Source organism: Puntigrus tetrazona, unplaced genomic scaffold (assembly GCF_018831695.1).
Source record: "Puntigrus tetrazona isolate hp1 unplaced genomic scaffold, ASM1883169v1 S000000456, whole genome shotgun sequence".
In the NCBI taxonomy this organism is placed as follows: Eukaryota; Metazoa; Chordata; class Actinopteri; order Cypriniformes; family Cyprinidae; genus Puntigrus; species Puntigrus tetrazona.
Genome location: NW_025048098.1, coordinates 713703 through 735394, shown reverse-complemented (window position 1 = coordinate 735394; position 21692 = coordinate 713703). Strand labels below are relative to the sequence as shown.

Sequence of the window (21692 nt, the reverse complement as noted above, 5' to 3'; positions counted from 1 at the left end):
AGGCGAACGTATTTTGTCGTTATATTTAAGCGAGTAGATATAAAAGCTATGAACTGAAATTCAAAGAAAAATGACAACGCGCAGAGACACACGAGAACGTTATTAGATGAATAAAATATTTGTTTATCATCGCTGTTTGGCGTACGGTAAACTAGCCGGTGCCGCTGGAACTGCTTTTCTCCTGAGCGACCGAATTAAAAAGTACAGCAAGAATTCAGTTATATATTCAGTTACATTAAAATGTTTTTGGGGGAATGTGCTTGCCTGTCAAGACAGATGGCCGTTAACAACAAGCTGCTGTTGCTTAGTAGGCGAAAGTGTGCTGAAAAATCTGTTCTTTGCGCAGCAAATCATCTCAACAAATGAAAATATGACATCTAGTAGTTCTATACGAGTCAGCCAGGGTGTTAAAGACTGTACCACATTAAAGGCCACGGTATGCAGGGATTACGTGCAAATATTTATGCATATAACAATTAGCCGTCGTGTCTTTATTATTATTTCTGCAATGCATTTTGATGATCCGGAGTTGCAGGGATGCGTCACTTTTAGAAAGGTTTGTGAGAATCGGCGTGTTTTGCATCGTTTACATTTTACATTAGATCATCAAGCGTCAGAGCCCCTTTAGGAATGATAAAATTCATAAAGAAAATTTTCAAATTATGCCAGAACCACGCCCTTCCACATTCCCGTATTTTATGATGATTATCAGTGTGATAACCTAGAGACAGGTGAACAATAGTATATTTTTGTATAACGTTTGGTGGAAAAACAAGTGTGGATTTTGATGTGACTTTTGGACATGTTTTGGCCAGAAGCGACAGTTAAAACATCCTACAGATGGAGCAGTTTCCTCCAAACACACGGCTTTCCGAACCGCATTGCTTACTGATCACTTTAATGGTTTTGTCAGCCGTTTGGACTCTCATCCCGACGGCACCCGTTCACCTCAGAGCACCCATCTAATGCTGCATTTCTCCAAATCTGCCTCAATTAGGAAACGAACCCGCGCACGTCTCACGTGGCCTGAGGGCGCCCGCATGCCCAGCAGCTTTACAACTCCACCTGCGAACGGAGAGGTACTGGGCGCGCGCGATCGGTGCTCCCTTTTTATTTCCCAGCGCTGAACGGGACGCGCGAAAGCCCGCTCGTTATTTGGCCACCCCGAGCGTGTTTTAAGACCGCCTCCCTCACGTTGTGTCCTCGTTACACGTGACGTGCGCGTTTCAACAAGTGGCTTTCGAGCGGGTGAAAGTTGCGCACGCTCGAGGAACGCGGACACGAGCGCGCGGTCATACACGCGACTATTCTGATCATTTCTGACAGGAAGCGCGAGACGCTTGCGTCGGTCATGCAGCGCGCGACACGGCCACCTGCTGGACACGTTGGTTACTACAAATACATTTAAATATGCGCTTTTATCCATTTACTGTAGTAATACATTTTTAAGTCGATTTTATAATTATATGCGTTTTATTATATAATAAAATCTACTGCTTATTAACTTTGAGTATATGTAGTTTTACTATAAACTGTGCAGTCTGTAAGTATAATAAATTAAGCAAAAATGTATAAAATTGCGATTATAATCAGAACGAAACAGCCTCTAATGGCTTATTGATTTACTAAAGACATCTCTGAAGCCTGATGAATGATCTAAAATCATTTGAATGAATTTAATAAAGTGATGCGATTACAAAAATTGGATGATTAAGGTGCAGTGTCGCAGAAAACAAATCATTACGTTACATTCCAGCACGCTATGTGTAGAATGACCAAACGTTTTTTTACGCCAGCAGTTTTTTTTGACGTGTCCTGTTTTCACAGTCTTAAGTTGTGCTTTCTCCAGCTATTGTTTTCGCTATGCGGGTTTACAAGGCTTATAAGACACAAATGGCTTTATTTATATGCGACTGTACGAGCACTGCTGAAAAGAAAGAAGGTCGCAAAACTCCGCAGACCGGCCTCTTCCATCGTGTTATCAAAGCACGGCACCCTTGATTTTTAATAACCTTCGTGTCTGAGGTATTCCACAGAAACAACAGGAAGTTTAATTTCACATTATAGGAAAGATGTGCTACAACTATCCGAAAAAAACCGCACTTCGGTTGTGGAAGATTTCATTTCTTGGCGATGGGGACGATTTTGTCTTCGCACCGACAGCTGGCTGGACACCACCGGCTCACGAGGGGGTCGTCGCACGTGACCCTTTCTTTCAGGCTGTCGCAGTTCCTGTACGCGTCGACGTACGGACAGGGGTTAGCTAGAAGAAGAAGAAGAGAGAATGAAAAGTCGGTGAAGCAATGAACTCCTCGAGCTGCATTCAAGCCATCGTTTTCAACCGCTTACCGCAAAGGCCGTCTTCGCAGTCGTCCGGACAGGAAGCGCACGGCTCGCCCGTCGAGTACGGAGGGACTCTTTTGAAATTCCCTCTGAAACGGAAGAAGAAACACGGACGAACTCAAACCGTGTCAAGTCCGGGAACGAGACTTTAGAGTATCATACAGACGTACGCGCGGTAGTAATGGCATCCGTAGAAGTAGTAGCTTCCACAGCGAGCCGCGGCGCAGCCGACTTCATACGAGCTGTACCACACCACCTGAACACAAGCCCTAGATCTCACAACGGGCCGAGGCTACAGACACACTCATTCAAAAGAAGTGCACTTCACTGTATTCAACTTGCAGTGCGCTCTAGAAACGTGTCAGATGCTATAATTGTCGTGCTTTAAAAAAAGCGTTCACTGAGACAATAAACCTCAAGAAAAGTACGGTATGCTAAATTGCAATTCATTTAGTTTACCATAAACGCATTGCACTTTAATCACATTTCAGACAATAGAATTATGGGTTAACTGTATTCGGAAAAAAAACTAATGTCAACTTTAATACACTATAATCAGTTCATGTGCAGTTGAAGTGCACCTTTTGTAATTTTGGAAAATGAGCTTTGAAATGAAAGAGTCGACTCTGAATCACTGAAACGAGTCGTTTTTTTAAAGCGAATCCCAAGGTGTTTCATGTTGGCGTCAAAATGAAGCATTAGCATACTGCCCGCCCACTTGTTGGGTCTGAATAAAAATGCAAAGTCACTGTTTGCTACTAGGCGCTGCTTTTGAAGCGTAAGAAACTGCTTGAAACGAAACCGACCAATCGCCCGTGGGGAAACAAAAAGTGTTCTTTCTTGAATGCATGTCAACATTTGTTTGGGACTCCCAAAACCAAAATAAAAACCTTTCGTAAACCCGTAATAGGGGCATTTTAAGGCACTTTAACGTTAAATACAGTTTCGATATATTTCAGTATATTATTTTTAAAAGTATGTTCGAATCTGTTTTTTCACGAGGGCTGTAAAAGTGGCACAGAAGTAACAGGATACCCAGCAGCCGTTGATTCCCAAAGGATTTCCTTTTTCCTTTTAGTCAATAGATGCAGTCAACTGTTTGGTCGCTAGCACTCTTCAAAATATCTTGTTTGTATTCAACAGAAGGCATGCGGGTTTGGAACAACATGAGGGTGAGTAAATATTGACGGAATTTCATTTTCGGTTGAACTAAATGGACAAAAATTTTTTTAAGTAATATATATATATATATATATATATATATATATATATATATATATATATATATATATATATATATATATATATATATATATATATATATATATGTGTGTGTGTGTGTGTATACTTATTACTTAAAAAGAGGAAAAATTTTTTTGTATAATTTTTATATATATATATATATATATATATATACACACACACACACACATATATATATATATATATGAAGGGATATTTAAGGGATTTTAAACAGCAAATCATACACGACACTTACATAAACGAAACATTGCTGGCTTTGTACTTAAAAGTATGAATCCTTGTTGCTATTTGAAATATATGTATGTAGTTGAGAAACCCAAACGAACAATCACCTGTGTGTAATGTCCGGTTGCCAGACCATTGGTGGATCCGGTGGGATAATCATAATTGTTGACTTCGCTGTGCCAGGCGTTTATCACATCGGTCCACGAGTGAACCGTAGAGGCCTTGAAGAGATTTTCACCCATTTCGTATCCTGTCCATTAGAGAGAAAGCATTCAATGAGGGAAGCTGCAGCACTGCATCTGGTCGAAATGATAAAATTACATTTTTAAAATGACTTTTTGTCATCTTGTACGCTAAAGAAGAAGGCCCTCCTTCTTACTGTACTGCAATAATACAAAGGAATTCAACGTATACATTGCATCCTGTATAGATGCTTTTCCGTTTTTCGATGCATTTTTCTTACGATGTACAGTAATAAATATCCGTGTGTGTCATTTCTCCCTGCATTTCCTCCTTCGTCTGTATAGACTAGTCAGCATGTCAACACTCACTTGCACAATCCTCCTGTATAAATATTAGGTCTATATGCATGTGGGTTGATGAAAGAAATCTCCTGTTTTCTCACGTCTAAATTGCTTTGGTCGCCGTGGCCTAAAAATGCATTCGAGAAGTTAAGCCACAAGTTTTAAAAAATGCATGACCGTCACTGCAGTCGTAACAAAATACTGAAGCAAGAAATATCAAGTCAAGTATTTAGAAAAAGAAAAAAAAAACATGGTAAAACAACAGATGTAGTGTTTGAAGATAAAGGAAGTATCGTGCAACTTTTTTTGATCGTGACGATCACTCCTGTAGTTATTAAAAATCACTATGAAATACAATAAAAAGTTTGTTTGAAGATTTATTATTTATGCATTCATATTGGTTATTACTGAAGGAAGTATCCAGACTGGTTTTGGGGTCAACGTAGTTTCCAATTTCTTTAAATATATCTAAATATAGCTTCAACAGTTGAGACTTCATTCCTAATTTGATAAAAAAAAAATAATAAATACATTTTTATATAAATAAGCAATTTAAAAATGTAATTGTGGTAACAATATTCTGAGAATAAGACAACATTATGACAATCTTTAGATTTGATTTCAGAATTCAGACACATTTTAGCATAATTCGGACATATTTTCAGTTAACGTGGCTTTGCAAAATTATGATTTTACGAGAAAAAAAATTCAGTTGCAAGAAAAAAATTACTTTTCTTTGTGAGGTAAAGTCGCAATTAACTTCTACATTTTTTTTATTCCAAAAAATAAATCAGCTTCCATAATATTATTGACCTAGAAATAGTGCGAAATATTAGTTTTTATACGTTTTTTGTTTATTTACAGGCTTTTAAATGTTTTTTTTTTTTAGCTTCAATGTGCAGTTTAAACATACATAAAAGCCTACACACACACACACACGCACGCACACACACAAACATCTCTGTCATAAAATAACATATTAAAGCACTTAAATGCTTCACCTTTGGCTTACTATTGATGTGTTTTATCAGTTTTGTAAAGCTGCTTCAGAACACTAATGTACTAAGAAAAATGCTCTAAAAATAAAGGCACTCGGTAATTGTGGGTAACGTACCGTCGATCATGCGGCTGCTCGGTGGTCCATGCGTCATGTCACACTGATCAATCCAGCCTTGAGCCGACCGTGCCACTGCGTCGCTCCAACTCTAGACACGACACGAAACACTTTCCGTTCAGCACATGACGCCGCTTCGCTGAGATGCGTGTTTAAATTGCAAATGAGGAACGAGAATTAAAGGGAATGACTTACCATTTTGAGCATGTTGCTGGCAGCTGGCTCCACAGCCCTTCGGTAGGCGTTGTGCACATCCACAATCTCCTGCTGGACAGAAGTCTGGTCCGTACAGAGGCCTGTGACGGGGAACACGTTTTCAGATGATGCACATTTATTTATATTAACCAGATTTATAATAGGCAGGATGGTAATATATGCTTACCTGTCTGGAAATCATACCACGTGGCAAGAGATAAATATGAAAAATTATTATTTTGGTGTATAGATTAAATACATATGTAATACAACTATAATAAATGATTATGCTGTATGTATATATATATATATATATATATATATATATATATATATATATATATATATATATATATAAGTGTTCTCTAAAACCACTAATCATATCCAGGTTTTCTTTAGATAAAATATGTGTACTGTTAATATTTATTATGCATATATAAATACAAACACATGCATGTATATATTTAAAAAAATGTTATAAATGTTAAATTTTTATATATATATATATATATATATATATAAAAATGTAACATTTATAACATTTTAAAATAAAAAGTATAAGAATATAAATATATAAATGCATATACATTTAAATTAAATATTTAGTCTTTTCAAAATGTATATTGTATATATGTGCATATACATATATTATGTAAATAGAAAATCTTTATATCTTGTATGCAATTAATCATTTGACAGCAAGTATACATATACACACACACATATATATATATATATATATATATATATATATATATATATATATATATACATATGACTACAGCACTATGCTATGATAACAATGTAAACAATTTTTTTAAATCATTACAAATTTTCTTTCTCAAATGTGTCCAAATTTTACCCCTAGCAAATAATACGTTACAAGTATCATAAGCAAAATCGCAGTTTATTAAAATCCAACTCACCAAGCCGCAGGCAGCGCTCATATGGAGCAACTCCAGGATACAAATTGTTACTGCTAACATTTTTGCGTCCTTCTGTCTAGTAGCAGACTGCACAGGCAGAATGAAAAAGAAATAAAGTAGTAAAAATGAAGAATGAAAAAGAAATAAAGTAGTAAAAATTCAAAATTTAATTTAATTGTTAAAAAATACACACGCAGATTAAATATTTAATATTAATAATATTAAATATAAAGATTAAAATGTTATAAATTGAAAAAAAAAATGGCAAAAACAGCACACAAAAACTCAACTTTATATATAAAGTTATAAAACTCATATTCATAACAATCCGATCTGCTCCTCACCTGCTCATACGACGGAGGCGTCTGAAATGTCGCGCTCCGGCCCCCACGGTTTTCCTTTTATATTCCCGACATCGTGTTCCCATGTCCGCAGTGACATGTGACACCGCTTGAGCAATACGTTCACGAAACAATACAAAACCCGAGAGGTTAATATCAGAAGCAAACACGAGAGTGTAAACACGAGGGTGTAGGTTTAGTTTAAAGAACAGCGTGAATTAACCCGCGGAAGAATGAGGTAAGACGTCTCAAGAACCTGCAAACAAAGCAACAATGATAAATCGAACGGACGACGTGGCAACGGACCAGAGCTTCTAGCTAAAGAATACAAGCTGCGCTTCTTATTCAGCGTCTCTAAATCGCCCGCGCGCTTTCATGCTTTCTGCTGCGTTCTGCGCTTCACCGAGGGACTTCTGGTTTTCTGACGGCGCAAAACACCTGGATAATTAACAAACAGAAACATCAGAGTTAGATCAGATACTAAAAATACGGTGAAGGCTTAAAGCGGCCTGACACATCGGCCGTGTCTCCAGGGCTGTAGCGTGCTTTTCGGAGGGTTATAATGCAATGGGATGTAATCTTTCAAAGCATGACAGCCTATTGCACAGAGCCGACTCTTTTTACATCATTAGATTTGAATTTAACTATTCGCTCCTGTGTCTTGTTCGCGTTGTTCTGCTGCAGGAGTGACGGGTTTATATTCCTGAAGTTGGGGACGAGCTCAAAAGCCTCTCACGAGTAAAATGATCAGCGATAAATGATGCATGAGCAAATCTGCCATAAAGATCACTGCGTTCAGCCCTGGATCTTCAGATCAAAGTTAAAGGCAAAACGCGCACAACGAGCCGTAATTATGTATTAATACGTTACATATTATATTTACGTAGGATTCGTTAGACACACACTTAGAGAAAACTCAAAGCTGTTTTTTAAGTTGTAAATGAAACTGATTATAGGAGCACGTTTTACATGAAAATGCTATTTTGGCTCTTCCACTTTAAAAAGTTCACATTTAACTGCATGAGATTTTTTTTCCAGCATGTGTTTAGCACACTACAAAAACAACACATGAGTAAAATGTAATGATAGAATTGATTAAAAAAATGTTTCATTGCGTCTAAAAATTTTCCCTCATTTGTGACATACTACAAAATATATATTTTTTAGTTATATATTCAGGTCATTCCTGTCATGTTTATGAAAATTTGTCATTTTAATTAACTTTGTACATTCGGGGGCACATATATTATCCATCTGATGTATCTAAATGTATTGTTTAAAATGCTTTAATTTGACAATATGACACTTCACATATGGGATATAATTATATATCTGTTTTATGTGAAATTATATAATTTATAAAAATAAATATAATTTATATAATAATAATAATAATGTATTATATATATATATATATATATATATATATATATATATATATATATATATATATATATAAATACACACCTTAGTGTTTAGTTTCAGTATATAGCATCTGTATAGCTGTAAAATATTTTTATAATATATATATATATATTTTTACAATAAACATAAGAATCTATAAACCTATAAAAATAAATTGCATGTTAACTTTTAATATGTAAATGTTAATATTATACAGGTATATAAACTATCAAATTTAATTAATTATATATGTGTGTGTTTATATATATATATATATATATATATATATATATATATATATATATATATATATATATATATATATATATATACATACAGGTATAGAATTGAATCAAAATTAATTTTTGCAGTTTGCCTTAATACTCTTGTTGCGTGACAAAGTACAAATACTCCCTGTAGTCTCTCTTTTGAAATCACTGAAATGGCATAGCCTACACAATAATTCCACAACAATTAGACAAATGCTGTAGATGGGAGTCAGTTACCGCTTGACTTGTCACGTCAACAATAATGCAAGGGCTTACGCTTCATTCAAAAAGGATTCTGAAAGACAATATAGAAAAATCGTTCATCTTAGTCAAAGCAAACCAGGTCCAGGCAGAGAAAAACAGCTTTCTGCTGTAATAACACAACAGTCTGACCAGTAGGAGGCGCACTGCCACCAGTATCTACATTTCTATAGCTCGTCTTACATTAAGAGTAATATGTGTGTTCATATGTTTTATTCAAAAATCCTCATGAATTCAAAGGTTAGCCCGCTTCCTTTGGATTTCAAAGCTGCTTATAAAGCAATGTGGTTGATTGCCGATACGAAGTTGCTAGGGTCAATTTTTATGCAATATTTAATAACATGCTGTAAAACTATTAAACTTTAATGCTAATAAATTATATGAATATTTTTGTCTTGGAAGACACTGATCGGTGTAATGCCCGATTTATGAGCCTGTTATTCCAGACACAATGACAGACGACCACGGCATCAGACGAAAGGTCATCAGAGGTCGTGCAGCGGTCCAGCGAGAGAAGACAGAAGCGGGAGCGGGTTTGCTCTCGTCTTCTGCTGCTCTGCACACTTTTTGTTTTCCACTAACAATGCAGCTAGTGAAGTGTTCAGTGACGCCGTAGTGCTCTTTCTTTTCACAGGGATTACGCAGTGATTAGTTCGCAATAAACGCAGCGGTAATTACGCAGTGGGAGCTCTCATTTTCCAGCATCTCTCCTTCCTCTTCAAGCTTCAGTGAAAGGGCTGCGTCTCGTTGACGTATCAAACAATCTCAGTTGTTTGTTTTTTTTGACATACGGCAGGGTCCAGGAGTCTGAGAGCATTTTTCCAATTAGTACAAAATGTTTCATTACTTGTGATAATTGGCTTTGATTAGTGACCTAGAAACGTGCAGAAAATGCTTTTAAGTTTTTCATTTTATTTGCATTTTATTTGTGATTTTATCCCAATAATAATATATTATAATAAATTATGACATATATATATATATAAAGTATATTATATATATATATATATATATATATATATATATATATATACACACACACACATATAGTAGTAAACACTTGAAGTGGATCAAAACCTTTCATTTTCATTAAACTTGATGAACTTTTGTCAAATGATCACGATTAATCGCATCCGAAATAAATATCTGTGTATTCTATATATTTATTATGTATATATAAATGCACACTCATGTTGTATATATTTAAAAAAATACATTCACCTAATTTAATATATATTTAATATTTTCTAAAAAAATGCATTTGTGTATATATTATATACATAATAAATATACAGAGTACAAATACGTTATGTACACATACACACACACGAATATTACAATACTTACGAATTATATTATATTATTACATTATTATTATTATTATATTACATTATAATTAGACTTTACAATGTATATGTATATATATATATATATATATATATATATATATATATATATATATATATATATATACACACACACACACACACACATATATATATATATATATATATATATATATATATATATATATATATATATATATATACACACATTGTAAAGTCTAATTATAATGTAATATAATAATAATAATATAATAATAATACTTCATATTTAGGTGTAGTAGGGTGTAGGGTATATATATATATATATATATATATATATATATATATATATATATATATATATATATATATATAAACACAGATCCCTAAACACCTAAATATGAAGTATTATATTGTCAAGTCTTTTAATAATTCAACAGCCTACCTCATGATGAGTAGTTATCAGCGATTGTACTTGAGACAAGGATAAGTCGCCAAAAGGATTTCCTGTTTCAGAAAGATTCATATTCTTTCATCTCGGCTCATGTCATTAATTTGTGTCCTGGGGTCAGTTGCGTCCTCGGCAGCGCATAAAATCACCATCAACAGCCTTTAAAACAGGAACGTCAGTCTTCTCGAGTGCCTTAAAGACGATACATCCCATTAAAACACTTAAGACTCCTGACGAAACGCTGGTGTGTCACTTCCATCATAGAGAATAAAATTACAGTGATTATGCTGCGACCCGGACCGGGCCGCCGCGTTTTTGTCGGTCCCCTCTCTCTCAGACCGCTCTGAATAATGGATTCACAGCTATAGGGGGCTGTGTCTGGGGCTTATGAAAAATACATCTCTCCAGCGGGGCCAGCAGACACAGACCCTCTCGCCCCAGAACACGCCACCGCCACAAAACCTCCCCAGAGGAGAATGTGAGCGCTCGCGGGTCACCCTTTCACCGCTCGCTTACGTTTCGTCCGAAGCCATCTTTGTTTCTCTCGAAACTCTGAAAAAAAGAAGCAGAGGAGAGAAGTGTTTTGATACAGTAAGATCATTTAGTTTGGGTTGGGGTCAATAAAATATACTACTCTTATCAAAAATACAGAAAATTTAATGTGTCGATGTTAGTGTAAATAAATAATTATTAATACTTTCACAGATAAGTAACTGTTTATTTCCGCAAATACTGAATTTTTAGACTGTGCTTCATACAAATTTTGGACCTTCAGATAATAGTTAATATAAAGATGCTGTGCAAATATTCCATGCTACTTTTTTTGATGACTATGCTGAATGTTCAGTTCGCTCTTACCAATAAAGGTGCTTCAAAAGGTTCTTATCGGTGATGCTAATAAAAGTCAAAGGCTCTTTAAAGAACCGTCACTTTCTCACCTTTTTTACGATCTGAACAACCTTCCTTCTCCACAAAAGAACATTTTGTGAAACAGAAAGGTTCTTCAGATGTTAAAGGTTCTTCATTTAGACAGGACGGTTTTTCTATCGCGTCGTGAAGCCTCTTTATTTTTAAGTCTGTGGCTTTTACTTCCTCTTCGGAGCTCAACGTTGATGCAGGTCATTCAAATAGCTGTTGATAAACAGAAAAAAGCTATGTAACTAATCCTAGATGTTTCGTAAACTAAATGACGGTTTGGAGGATACAAACTAATTTGCTCTCCGTTTAAGGTCTTGGAGAAACGATTGAGAGACTACAAAGATGATTGAGTGCTGATTTCCCCCCCTGTTTACAGCATTGCGCTTATTTCCTTGCTTTTTCGCTCCTCCTGCATGCTGAGCTCTTATCACTGCTTTATTATGTCTCTGTAATTTCTAAAATAACTGCTCCCGCTCTCTCTCTCTCTCTCTCTCTCTCTCTCTCTCTCTCTCTAGCGCTCCCGCTCTCTCTCGTATTCAGCACCTCCTCCTCCTCCTCCTTCTCCTCAGTTGGATTCTTCAGTCGGTGGGCAGGAACTGTCGGTTTCTGAAGAAGCCGAGAGAGAGAGAAAAAGAAAGAGAGGGGGAGCGAACTGTGTCTGGGTCAGCTCGGTCTGTCATCTCAGACAGTCAGAGAGCTAGAGAGAGAGAGACAGACGGCAACGCAGGCAGCAGGATACAGGAGGTATGTCAGAGGATGTGGTTTCCCTGAGCTTGCAGAACATCGCACAGACATACTTTGAGCATGACCTAACGGCAGCACGCGAAGTGTGTTTTCTGCGCTCCGCCAGCTGCCCGCCGCAGGAGGACTGATCCGTTCCGCTTCTTGTTATTACTGTGCCGTCGCATCCAGCGGGAGCCGTACCGCCGCTCTCACGGGTTCGCGCGCCGGACCGGTGGATCGCCGACTCCAACTTGCAGCCTCCAAACGCGCGTCGACAGCTCCACAACAGGTAAGCGCTCCGTCTCCATTGATTTCCTCACTCCGAGGAGCGTGCCGTCTGTCCGGGAGGAGAGCAAAGACGACAACAGCGCTGTGATAAAGAATCAATCGTGGGAAGCCACAAGCCACAAGTTTGCCACTGTGTGATGCGCTACGGCGAACGTCTTCATCCGTTAGCGCGGGCGCACGCTCCTTGTAAAGCCTATCACACAGATCAGTGGTTTAGTTTGAGTCACATGTAGAAAGTGTGATGCTTTCCGTGCTTGACCCCTGGCTTTTTCGAGAAGCGTTTCTCCGGCACCTCATTTCGGTCGTTTGCCTGAAACCAAAGGAAGTGTCTTGAGTAGGATGTAAACTAAATATCGTTAAACTGTGTCCTGAGCGAAGTTAAACATCAGCATTCGGTAACCCAAACTGTGTTCGCACTGAAAGCGAAGAATGTTTAAAGCAGGGACGAAACGAAAATTAGGGTCATTTCGATCGCGTGCTTCGGTATCGGTGCACATCTGACGCACTGTTTCTGCTCTGGAGGATTTAGAAAGGTTTTGCTCGCCTCCTTGAAGCTCTCGAATGTCATTCTCTGCTCGATGGACTCAATCCCGGCCGTTGCTTTTACAAGAACTGGTGGTGTTCAGCCTTCAAAGACGCCGTAAGCTGCGGAGGACACAAAGATATAGTTAACACTGACTTTTATAATAAACGAGTCTGTTTCTTATGCAAAGTTACCATTTAGCAGATGTTTTGTTGCATGTTTTTGTTGCTCAGCATTCATGGAAATTGCACATTCAACTTGTTATATAGAAAGAAGCCATATAAAATATTTGAAAATTGAAAAATACAGTAAAACAGTAAATTAATGAAAAATCTCCTTTTTTAAATGCATGTTATTGATCAAGAGTTCATCTGCGCATGTTTTATTTGTACCGTCTCTTCATTTTTAATCAAAATGTCTATCACAGACTTCTCCAGCGTGCATAAACCCACCCCTTTCTTCAAATCAACTGCAAGCTCACATTCAGATCCATCATCCAATCAACATCTGATGGACAGAACCAAGTCCCCGCTCTACTTTTATTCTATTTCATTAATCCATTTCACATAGATGGCCATCACAACACGAAATTAAAGATCTGTTGCTACTTTTGTTTCATCACAACTGTATCAGCAACTGTTATGTGTAGCATAATTCTGAACCGATGAAACTTGGCTGTAGGCAGGGCTTCCTTACACAACAGTGCAGAAATACAAACCAAGAACCCAACACAATTTCCTGTTGATTATCAAATGTTGATCATCGATTAAAATGTAAAAATAACCTTTCATTTTGTTAGGTTTTTATATATATATTAGGTTATATATATATATATATATATATATATATATATATATATATATATATATATATATATATATAATATTTTTTTTTTCCACGCTTTGAAAATCCTGTTCTGAATCAAATGTTTCACGATCTGAAAAATTCACGATCTGAAAGATTCGAGTGCTTCAAATAATTTTGCAATGATTTTTAACACGCTCTATAGACACATTTTCTGTCATAATAAAAACATTTCATGACATGATATTTATTTACCTAAAAACTAATTTATCTTGTGCGTTGTTATCAGATCACACTAACATTAAGTAACATTAACTATAGTTAACCTTACTCAGGAGAGTGGGTTTTTTCACAAATATATATTATATATATATATATATATATATATATATATATATATATATATATATATATATATAGAGAGAGAGAGAGAGAGAGAGAGAGAGAGATAGATAGATAGATAGATAGATAGATAGATAGATAGATAGATAGATAACAACTTTTTTAACATTTAATTTTTTTCTGATCAGTCAAGCAAGAGTTAAAAATGTTTAAAAAATCTATGCCAGAACTGGACAGTCATGTCGAGTGCATTGCATTGTTGAACTGTTCTCTGTCGTGTACATTTTCTCAAACGTACTACTTTGTAAGTGTTCCCACCACATATATAGAACATTAGCATCCTGTACACAACAAGCATACTAAACACTGCCGAAAGAGTATGAGTGGTATGTTAGTATGTAAATCTATACAGGCTCTAATTGTGCTGTTGATGCTAGTAGGCGGTCCCGCTAACGGTCCCTGTCAGTCATATTGCCAACTCTCATTATAGACGAATGTCTTACGGACGCAAATCGCTGTCAGTGTGAACGCCCTTTAAGAAAGGAATGTAAGAAAAGAGAAGGCAAACTGTCATTAATCAGTTCCAGACGGCGGTTCGGAGGCCGTGTGCATCGAGTCTCGCTGCGCAGGGCGCCTCAGGAGCCGACACACAGAGCTGCCGTTGTCATGGAGGAATCTGGTGCATCACATCACGGGCTAGTCACCTCCGACCCCACGCATACTCGCTATTAGAGAGTTACGGGCGAGTAATGCTGACTTCAGTGTCATATGTGCATCAGCAGGAACTTTTTATTACAGCTCAGAGGTTGTTTCCTCGGGAGAAAAGAAACAAATACCAAACAAACTCGATTTCAGAAGGAAATACGAATGGTACTCGCCCGTGCAGAAGTCTCTGATGTGATTCTAGGGCGCTGCGAGTGGTTTCCAGGGTGCTGTACTGTAAACAACCTGCAATAACAACGTGAGATGTTTAGATGTTGCACCGTGCCCATATGACATTTAAAAGTTTGATCTCTACTGATAAAACTAAGTGCACTTTAAAAATGATCATCATTTTAACAGTAGAAGGCTGCATCATGTAATTTTACAGTAAATTGTAATATATAGAAATAAGTAAATAAATAAATTGACAAGTTAAATCCATAAAACCTAAAATGATGCTACCGTATTTTTTTACCGTATCATTCAAAACAGCAATAATAATATTTTACATTAACTTACTGCTTCGCAAAAACCCTTAATAGGGGCACTTTAATATTTTTGTTAAGGGCTTATTCAGATCACTACAGTAATAGGGGTGCTTGACTTACTAATTAGACAATTGCTGACTATACAGTAAAAAAAATAGCCATTATTACTAACATTTGTTAATATGTTAATACTCAATATACGCAAAATATATATTTAAATATAGGGGCTGACCATATTTCTCCCCCACAGATATTCTGACTGGGATTTTTAAATTGCATAAAATGTTCAGGTTTTAGCATTCCACATTCATTTCTCTGTAAACCCCGCCTCCTCCCGCGCCACGATTGGCTGATTGTGTACAACGCCCGTACGCTATTGGTCAGACTTCTTTTACGCATCACCTTCAAGATGCATGAAAACAAAGCCAAAGCCAGAATTTTAGGCAATTTTAGAAGTCCTGGCCAGGACAGCTAAGGATGTATCGGTCACCCTAAATAATGTTAAAAATAATTTGAAAGGCACAATTAACATAATGATGAAAAATACGTAACTTCTGCACTTTTGGAAGCATGTTTAAGACACCGTTCAGTTCTCTCCTACTGCTTTTAACAGCGTCGGCCTTTTTCTTAGTAGAAAATCTCAAGTAGAAGATCTGTAATTTCCTTCACCTTACAAGTCACACGCAGCTAATTGGTTCTTTCTGACTCCTGCAGCTGTTTATTCTACCTGTATCATCATCGGAAGCTGGCTGGTGTGTTAGGAACATGATTAATACACGTGAAGCTTCAATATTTTGGTAACCTAATTAGGACAGAGAACCCTCTCTTGTGCTCAATTAAACCTAATTTAGATAATTGGAACGCCTTAGTGCATTCGAAACTTAATTACGACATCCTTCCGAGACGTGACGCGCAAAAAGCCCAGCGCGTTATTCGTACCTGCGATCTCTGAACGGCTTCTCCTCGCGTTCAATTAGGCCAGGCTCTCCTCTGCTCTCTCCGAGAGAAAATGTACACCCTCTCCTGTGATTAGACAGCCTACAAATCAGATGTCACATTCGCTGTCTGTGCCGCGCATTCGGCACCTTCTCCGCAGCTGAGTCAGTCGAGGAGATGAAACGCAGCTTTAGCTGCGCGCCTTGATGGAAGATGAATGGTAATTTTTGTTCTTCTCCTGCGTGAGGTGCCACTTTGAACGGATTACGCTTCCCGGATGTGCGCGAAGATTAGGTTCTTCCCTCCTGTCTCAGCGACAAGCTCCTGCCACAAATATTCAGGCCGCTGGCAATGCCTAGGCACAACACAGAACAATCAAAGCGGGAAATATGCAAGCGCTGCTGGAAAACACACGCGGAATAAAACAGCTTTAATAATTCTTGAAGACTCATCGACTCGCTTGGTAACGAGCGGCCCGGGAAAAATTGCAGGGATATTGATTGAGTCGTGTTCGAGAAGGACATGTCGATACTTTGCTCGAGTGCAGCAGAAGTTGAGCTTTGTTTTGAAAGAAGGACGGATTCAGATCACTTTCTGGTAAAGTGCACGTTTCAAGAAAAGAGACTAAACGCTTTCTTTCACTGTACAAATTTGCTGGATTGTTTCCACTGAAAACAGTCTCACACTTTCGCACAGCATACTGTCTCGCATATGTGCTCTGGGATGGGTGCTATGATAGAAAATGTGTTTTTTTCTTAGAAAACAAAGGCTCTTTATTGGCAGAGAGTTGCATGAAAAACATTTAACATCAATGGAATCTCCAAGGGTTCTTTAAACTCTTAAAAATGGCAGTGATGCCATAGAACAATGAAACTTTCAGTGAACAGTTTTTATTTTTTTTAAATTATAATTATATATATTTTTTGCATGAACATTTTAAAAACCTTTTTTTGCAGTAGAAAGGTTGGATGTTCTTCATGGAACCATACATGCCAATAAAGAACATTTTATTTTCAAGAGTGCATAATGGGAAAAAAAATTAGATTATTCAATTAGCTAAGACCTTTATGTACTTGGTGTAAATGTTTCATTTTAAGTGTATAGTCAAAATATATTATTTTTGACCACATGTAATATCCATTTTTCAGTTTAACTAAATAATCCGTAAAACAAGTTAAATTTTACATTATAAAACACTTTACGGGATAGTTCACTATAGAATTTTAAAGACTTAGTGGCTTAGTTGATGGTATCCAGTGACTTCCACAGTATTTTGATCTATACCATAGAAGTCAAAGGCTACTGTCAACTGTTTTTTTTATTCCTTAAAAGGGTTATTCTGATGCAATATTCACTTTACAAGTTGTTTAAACATAAATGTCCCTATTTTAAAATGCCCTTTCTTAAATCAGGCTGTTCTTAGATTCTTGCCAGAATGACATAGTTCTGCACAAGCCCCTCCCACGACAGTTGATTGACAGGACCGTCTTACCTTAGACCCGGCCTGAGTGAGCTAGTGAAGGGGAAGACAGGATATCCAAGAGAAGTTAAGAGATTAGAGCGTTTTGTTGTTGGGTGTATAAATGAGAATAGCAGCTGTCATTTAACTTACTCCCGATATCTGAGCTGCTGAAGACGAGGAGGATCGACGTTAGTTTCGTTCTGAAGGGAATGCGCCGATCCCAATCTACATAAATGCATCTATGTTTGCGCAAATCATACGTTATCTAACTTCATCTACAGAAGAAGTGAGTATAAGGTTGTTGTTGTTTTTTTATACTTCCTAGTATGTGCCATTTAGCAAGTTCCATGACTAAAGTAAACTGTCATGAGAACGGCTCGTCACTCCACGGAAGAGAGGGGCGGGGTTAGCAGAGCTCATTAGCATTTAAAGCAACATGGACCACTAGAATCCCTCCTAAAAACAAAGCTAATTTTGTCAGGGTAAACGTGTTTTTTACACTACCATTGAGAAATGTTAACTAAAGTACGTTATAGACTTTTATAAGACCATAAAGAATCAACCACAAATAAAGTAGCTGACATGCACATGCCCTTTTTTTTCTTGTAATAACACAAAGCATCCGATTTTCCTAAACCACACACATTGCTAATACAATAAAAACAGTCTAGCAAAAATCCCTGACATATTTCCACAATCACAGGGTTTCACGGAGATACAGCCCAGCTCTTAAAAAAAAAGCGAATGATATTTGTCTTGTAAAAATGAAAAGGCATATAATCCAAATTAGAATCGGAGGAAAAAGTGAAAGCGAGAGAAGACGAGGATGAGAGAGAACCAGAATATGAGAGAATCTCAAAGAAAGCGAATAAAGAAGCAGACTGGGGAGATATTGCTCTCTTTTCTTCTCTTGAGTATGAAATCGTTGTCAAGGGGCCCGTTCCCATGGCAATTCCATCCGCTGTGTCTGGGTTTCCAGCATGTCCGTGCCCAGACCTTGGACGCTGAGCGGATGGGTTTTCTAGGTTCATGCCGAACAAAAGGGAAAGTGCCCCCCCCCTCCCATCCGAAGGGCTGCAGCGAAAGGGATTTTAAAGAGACAATCTGTCAGACGAGTTGCAGTGTGTCTGAAATTGGATTCAATCTATAATTGTGGCTTTTATTGTACCTGGGTTCCTATTTCTTCTAATTATCCATAAGCAAGCAGTGAAGCAGCGGCCAGGCACACAAGGTTCTGGAGCTTGTAGGGACATACAGTAGGAATGCTTTCCCAAGACACCAATTAACCCCAGTTTTTGTGTAAATTATGCTGTGACATTTTGTTTAGACTTGATGTAATGTTTACCCGGGAAATAAGTCCTCAGAGTAAAATATTGTGTTTGAGTTGTCTCACATTCAGCAAAATACTTTATCCAGAAGTAAAAGCAGCCTTCTGTGTTTTGGCATACGCTTTGTGAAGGAATACTGAAAGAAAGAAAAACTTCCCTCCGTAGTATACAAGTCTGAATCTTTGTGCTCCCCAAATTATTCCATAAAACCTATATGCATTTTATGCTTAATTATAAGCTTTTTTTGCATGTTTGATGAGTTAATTAGACGTTTTTGCTGACTGATCAACTTTATGACATAGTTTTACCAAAAATGTAAAAAATACGAACATTGGTGTATGCAATGTTATTTGTACTAATTATACAAATAACTATTTTTATTGTTTTTAAACTTTTTGTAGCATTTTCCATTACTGGCCAATTCATCTGCCCCCTTGAAAAGAAAAACGTTCTCTTTTCAAGTATGCAAAAAATCTATAAAGTATACCTATCTAATGTACCTAATTCTTTCGCAGAGGTTTTTGTCCTGTTTGGATCTTGACAGTGACATTAACTCTTCAAGTGCGTTCGCATTCCCTCACAATGTCCTGCTCAGGTGAGGGGCCATTGTTGAGACCAGGACGTCCAGGAAGGAAGGAGGAAGTCTAAACAGGGAGACTGCCTCATTCCTACCCCAGGAGAGCATTCTCCCCGCTGAACCGACAAAAACATGAGTCAGGAAACCATGCCTTGTGCCTTATTTGCCACATTAAAGAAAATGGGTCAAAGGGAGAGTAGTGTTTTTGAGTCTCTCTTCGAGGGAATGCATTTCTAAACACGAGCTGAAACGGAGCTTTGAACAGACCCTCAAACCGTGACATTGAAGTTTCGTCCTTTGCAAGCAGTTATTGAATTAAAGCAGTGAGGAACGCTGAAATCGAGCGGGGTCATCATAGACGGCTCATCGCTTCTCCCCGGTGGGTTGTTGCAGAGAAAATGATCATTTTTACAAACATTTCCTGTGGCGCAATATGCAAGACGCTTGCTAAGCACAAAGAGGTTGCGGAACAAATGAACGTTCATCAACAGGCCTGCCCAGATTTTCTTTTTCATCAGTCTCGCCATTACTTACGTTATGAAATGTCACAGGAGAACCGTATTTTTGTCTTTCGCTTTAGACTACCGTGCAATGGTATACTGGAAGTGAACTCTTTTCTTGTCAGTCTACAGTGCATGAGGGAGCCGTTGCCAGGTTGACTAGAGAGACAGTGCTGCCAAAAGCTCGTAGCGTGAAGCAGAACCTCGGGGAGGGAGTAGTCGCTCTGAAATCATAAACATCTCCCACTTCCTCCGTCAGCTCTAAAAATACCTCGCCTCTTCGTTTCACGGCCCCCCTCCTCGTCCCTATCAGCTATGCAAATATCAGCCCCTCCAACCAACTTTGTTTTCCTCACACGCCGCGCCACCCCTTTGGTTTTTTTTTTTTTTTTTTTCGATTTTATTTTGCTGGGTTTCTTTCTCTGACGGAGCACGCGCTTAGCCTGTTGCCTCTAGAGAGAGTGTATCTGAGCTCAAAACATGGAGCGATGTCTGAAAAAGCCACTTTGTGCAAGTTGTTGTCATGTCAGACGTGGCTATTTTAGGGGCAGTCTGTTGTTTTTCCATCTGATGGAAAATATCAGAAAAGAGTGATATTTGAAAGAGAGCTGACATGCCTTTTAGGACAAAACTACTGTTTACTGTTGAGTCCTAACATCGTTATATACAGTAACATAATACATAAAATGATCGTAATCTGTGCACGGTTAAATGTACTTATTAATTGTAAGTAGTAATGATGTATGTATGTACATATACTGTATATATGACAACTGAATACATAAGATTCTCATTGAGAAAATTCTCTTTAGAGAAACATTTTTCATTATTATCAATGTCGAAACATTCTGCTCAATATTTTTATGGAAACCATGATAATTGTTTGTATAAAAGGTTACATTATAAATGGCAACATTATAAATAGATTAACCCTCATTTAATGCATCTATGCTGAATAAAAGTATCAGCTTAAGAAAGAAGCTACGTTTTTCAGACCCACTTTTCCCAATCCAATCAATTCCCAATGCACAAGAAGTTTCATTCTCATTAAACAGCCTGTTTCGTTCAGAAATCCACCAAGTTACCAAATTAAAATCAGTTGTGCGCCCCATTTCATCTCGACTCCCGCGCCCAAAAAAATCACTACGAGTCTAAAATCTTCCCGCACTTCATTTGTTCAATCGATCAGATTAGAAAAATCCAATTGCTGATGCATGACCGTTGTACCCCAGATGCCATTTCCCCGATTGGATTCAGCCACGGACAGCCGAACGCATCCATTCACGTCCATGTCACTGAAAACAGTGATTCTCATGACAGCGTTCATAAATCTGCATGGCCTCTCGTCCGGGCCCTAATTAAAGTCGCCCTGCCGCTGGAGTTGCCGGCACGCTGTGCATTATCCCGACTCCTAATGAACAATCTGCTCCTTGATTTTCCGTGATTGATTCTCACCTTTT

The 21692-nt window shown here is 37.6% G+C and overlaps 2 protein-coding genes and 1 long non-coding RNA gene across 8 annotated transcripts in view; 1 reads left to right on the top strand and 2 right to left on the bottom strand.

Moving 5' to 3' along the window:
* Window positions 1–898: 898 nt before the first annotated feature.
* Window positions 899–12488, bottom strand: LOC122333962 (cysteine-rich venom protein ENH1). 3 transcript variants are annotated; one of them, XM_043231826.1, is made up of 10 exons: window positions 12357–12488; window positions 10636–11193; window positions 6935–7040; window positions 6591–6677; window positions 5665–5769; window positions 5470–5560; window positions 3939–4081; window positions 2514–2599; window positions 2350–2432; window positions 899–2263 (listed from the first exon to the last, which is right to left on the bottom strand). In XM_043231826.1, the coding sequence occupies exons 4-10, from the start codon at window positions 6648–6650 to the stop codon at window positions 2121–2123; spliced, it is 711 nt and encodes a 236-aa protein (XP_043087761.1). In that variant the 5' UTR covers window positions 6651–6677; window positions 6935–7040; window positions 10636–11193; window positions 12357–12488; the 3' UTR covers window positions 899–2120. The 3 variants fall into 3 exon arrangements, with proteins under 3 accessions (XP_043087761.1, XP_043087759.1, XP_043087760.1); XM_043231824.1 differs by lacking the exon at window positions 12357–12488 and adding an exon at window positions 11580–12055; XM_043231825.1 differs by lacking the exon at window positions 12357–12488 and adding an exon at window positions 11500–11614.
* Window positions 12434–21692, top strand: part of LOC122333961 (raftlin-like) — an 81641-nt gene continuing 72382 nt past the window's right edge. For all 3 annotated transcript variants that reach the window (XM_043231822.1, XM_043231823.1, XM_043231821.1), the window contains exon 1: window positions 12434–12571. The gene's annotated coding sequence lies outside the window, so the exon portion shown is untranslated. The remainder of the gene's footprint in view (window positions 12572–21692) is intronic.
* Window positions 14439–20468, bottom strand: LOC122333964. Of its 2 annotated transcripts, XR_006248696.1 has the most exons (4): window positions 17978–18828; window positions 17858–17878; window positions 16369–16720; window positions 14439–15187 (listed from the first exon to the last, which is right to left on the bottom strand). It is a non-coding gene; the product is annotated as an uncharacterized LOC122333964 (long non-coding RNA). The 2 variants fall into 2 exon arrangements; XR_006248697.1 differs by lacking the exons at window positions 17858–17878; window positions 17978–18828 and adding an exon at window positions 20267–20468.

What these genes read in the sequence shown, in the direction of transcription:
- LOC122333962 (XM_043231826.1), bottom strand. Translation starts at nt 6,650, where the DNA reads ATGTTAGCAGTAACAATTTGTATCCTGGAGTTGCTCCATATGAGCGCT. An exon ending in GGATGCCATTACTACCGCGC is followed by an intron (nt 2,433 to 2,513) that starts GTACGTCTGTAT and finishes CTTCCGTTTCAG; the next exon opens with AGGGAATTTCAAAAGAGTCC. An exon ending in CTGCGAAGACGGCCTTTGCG is followed by an intron (nt 2,264 to 2,349) that starts GTAAGCGGTTGA and finishes TTCTTCTTCTAG; the next exon opens with CTAACCCCTGTCCGTACGTC.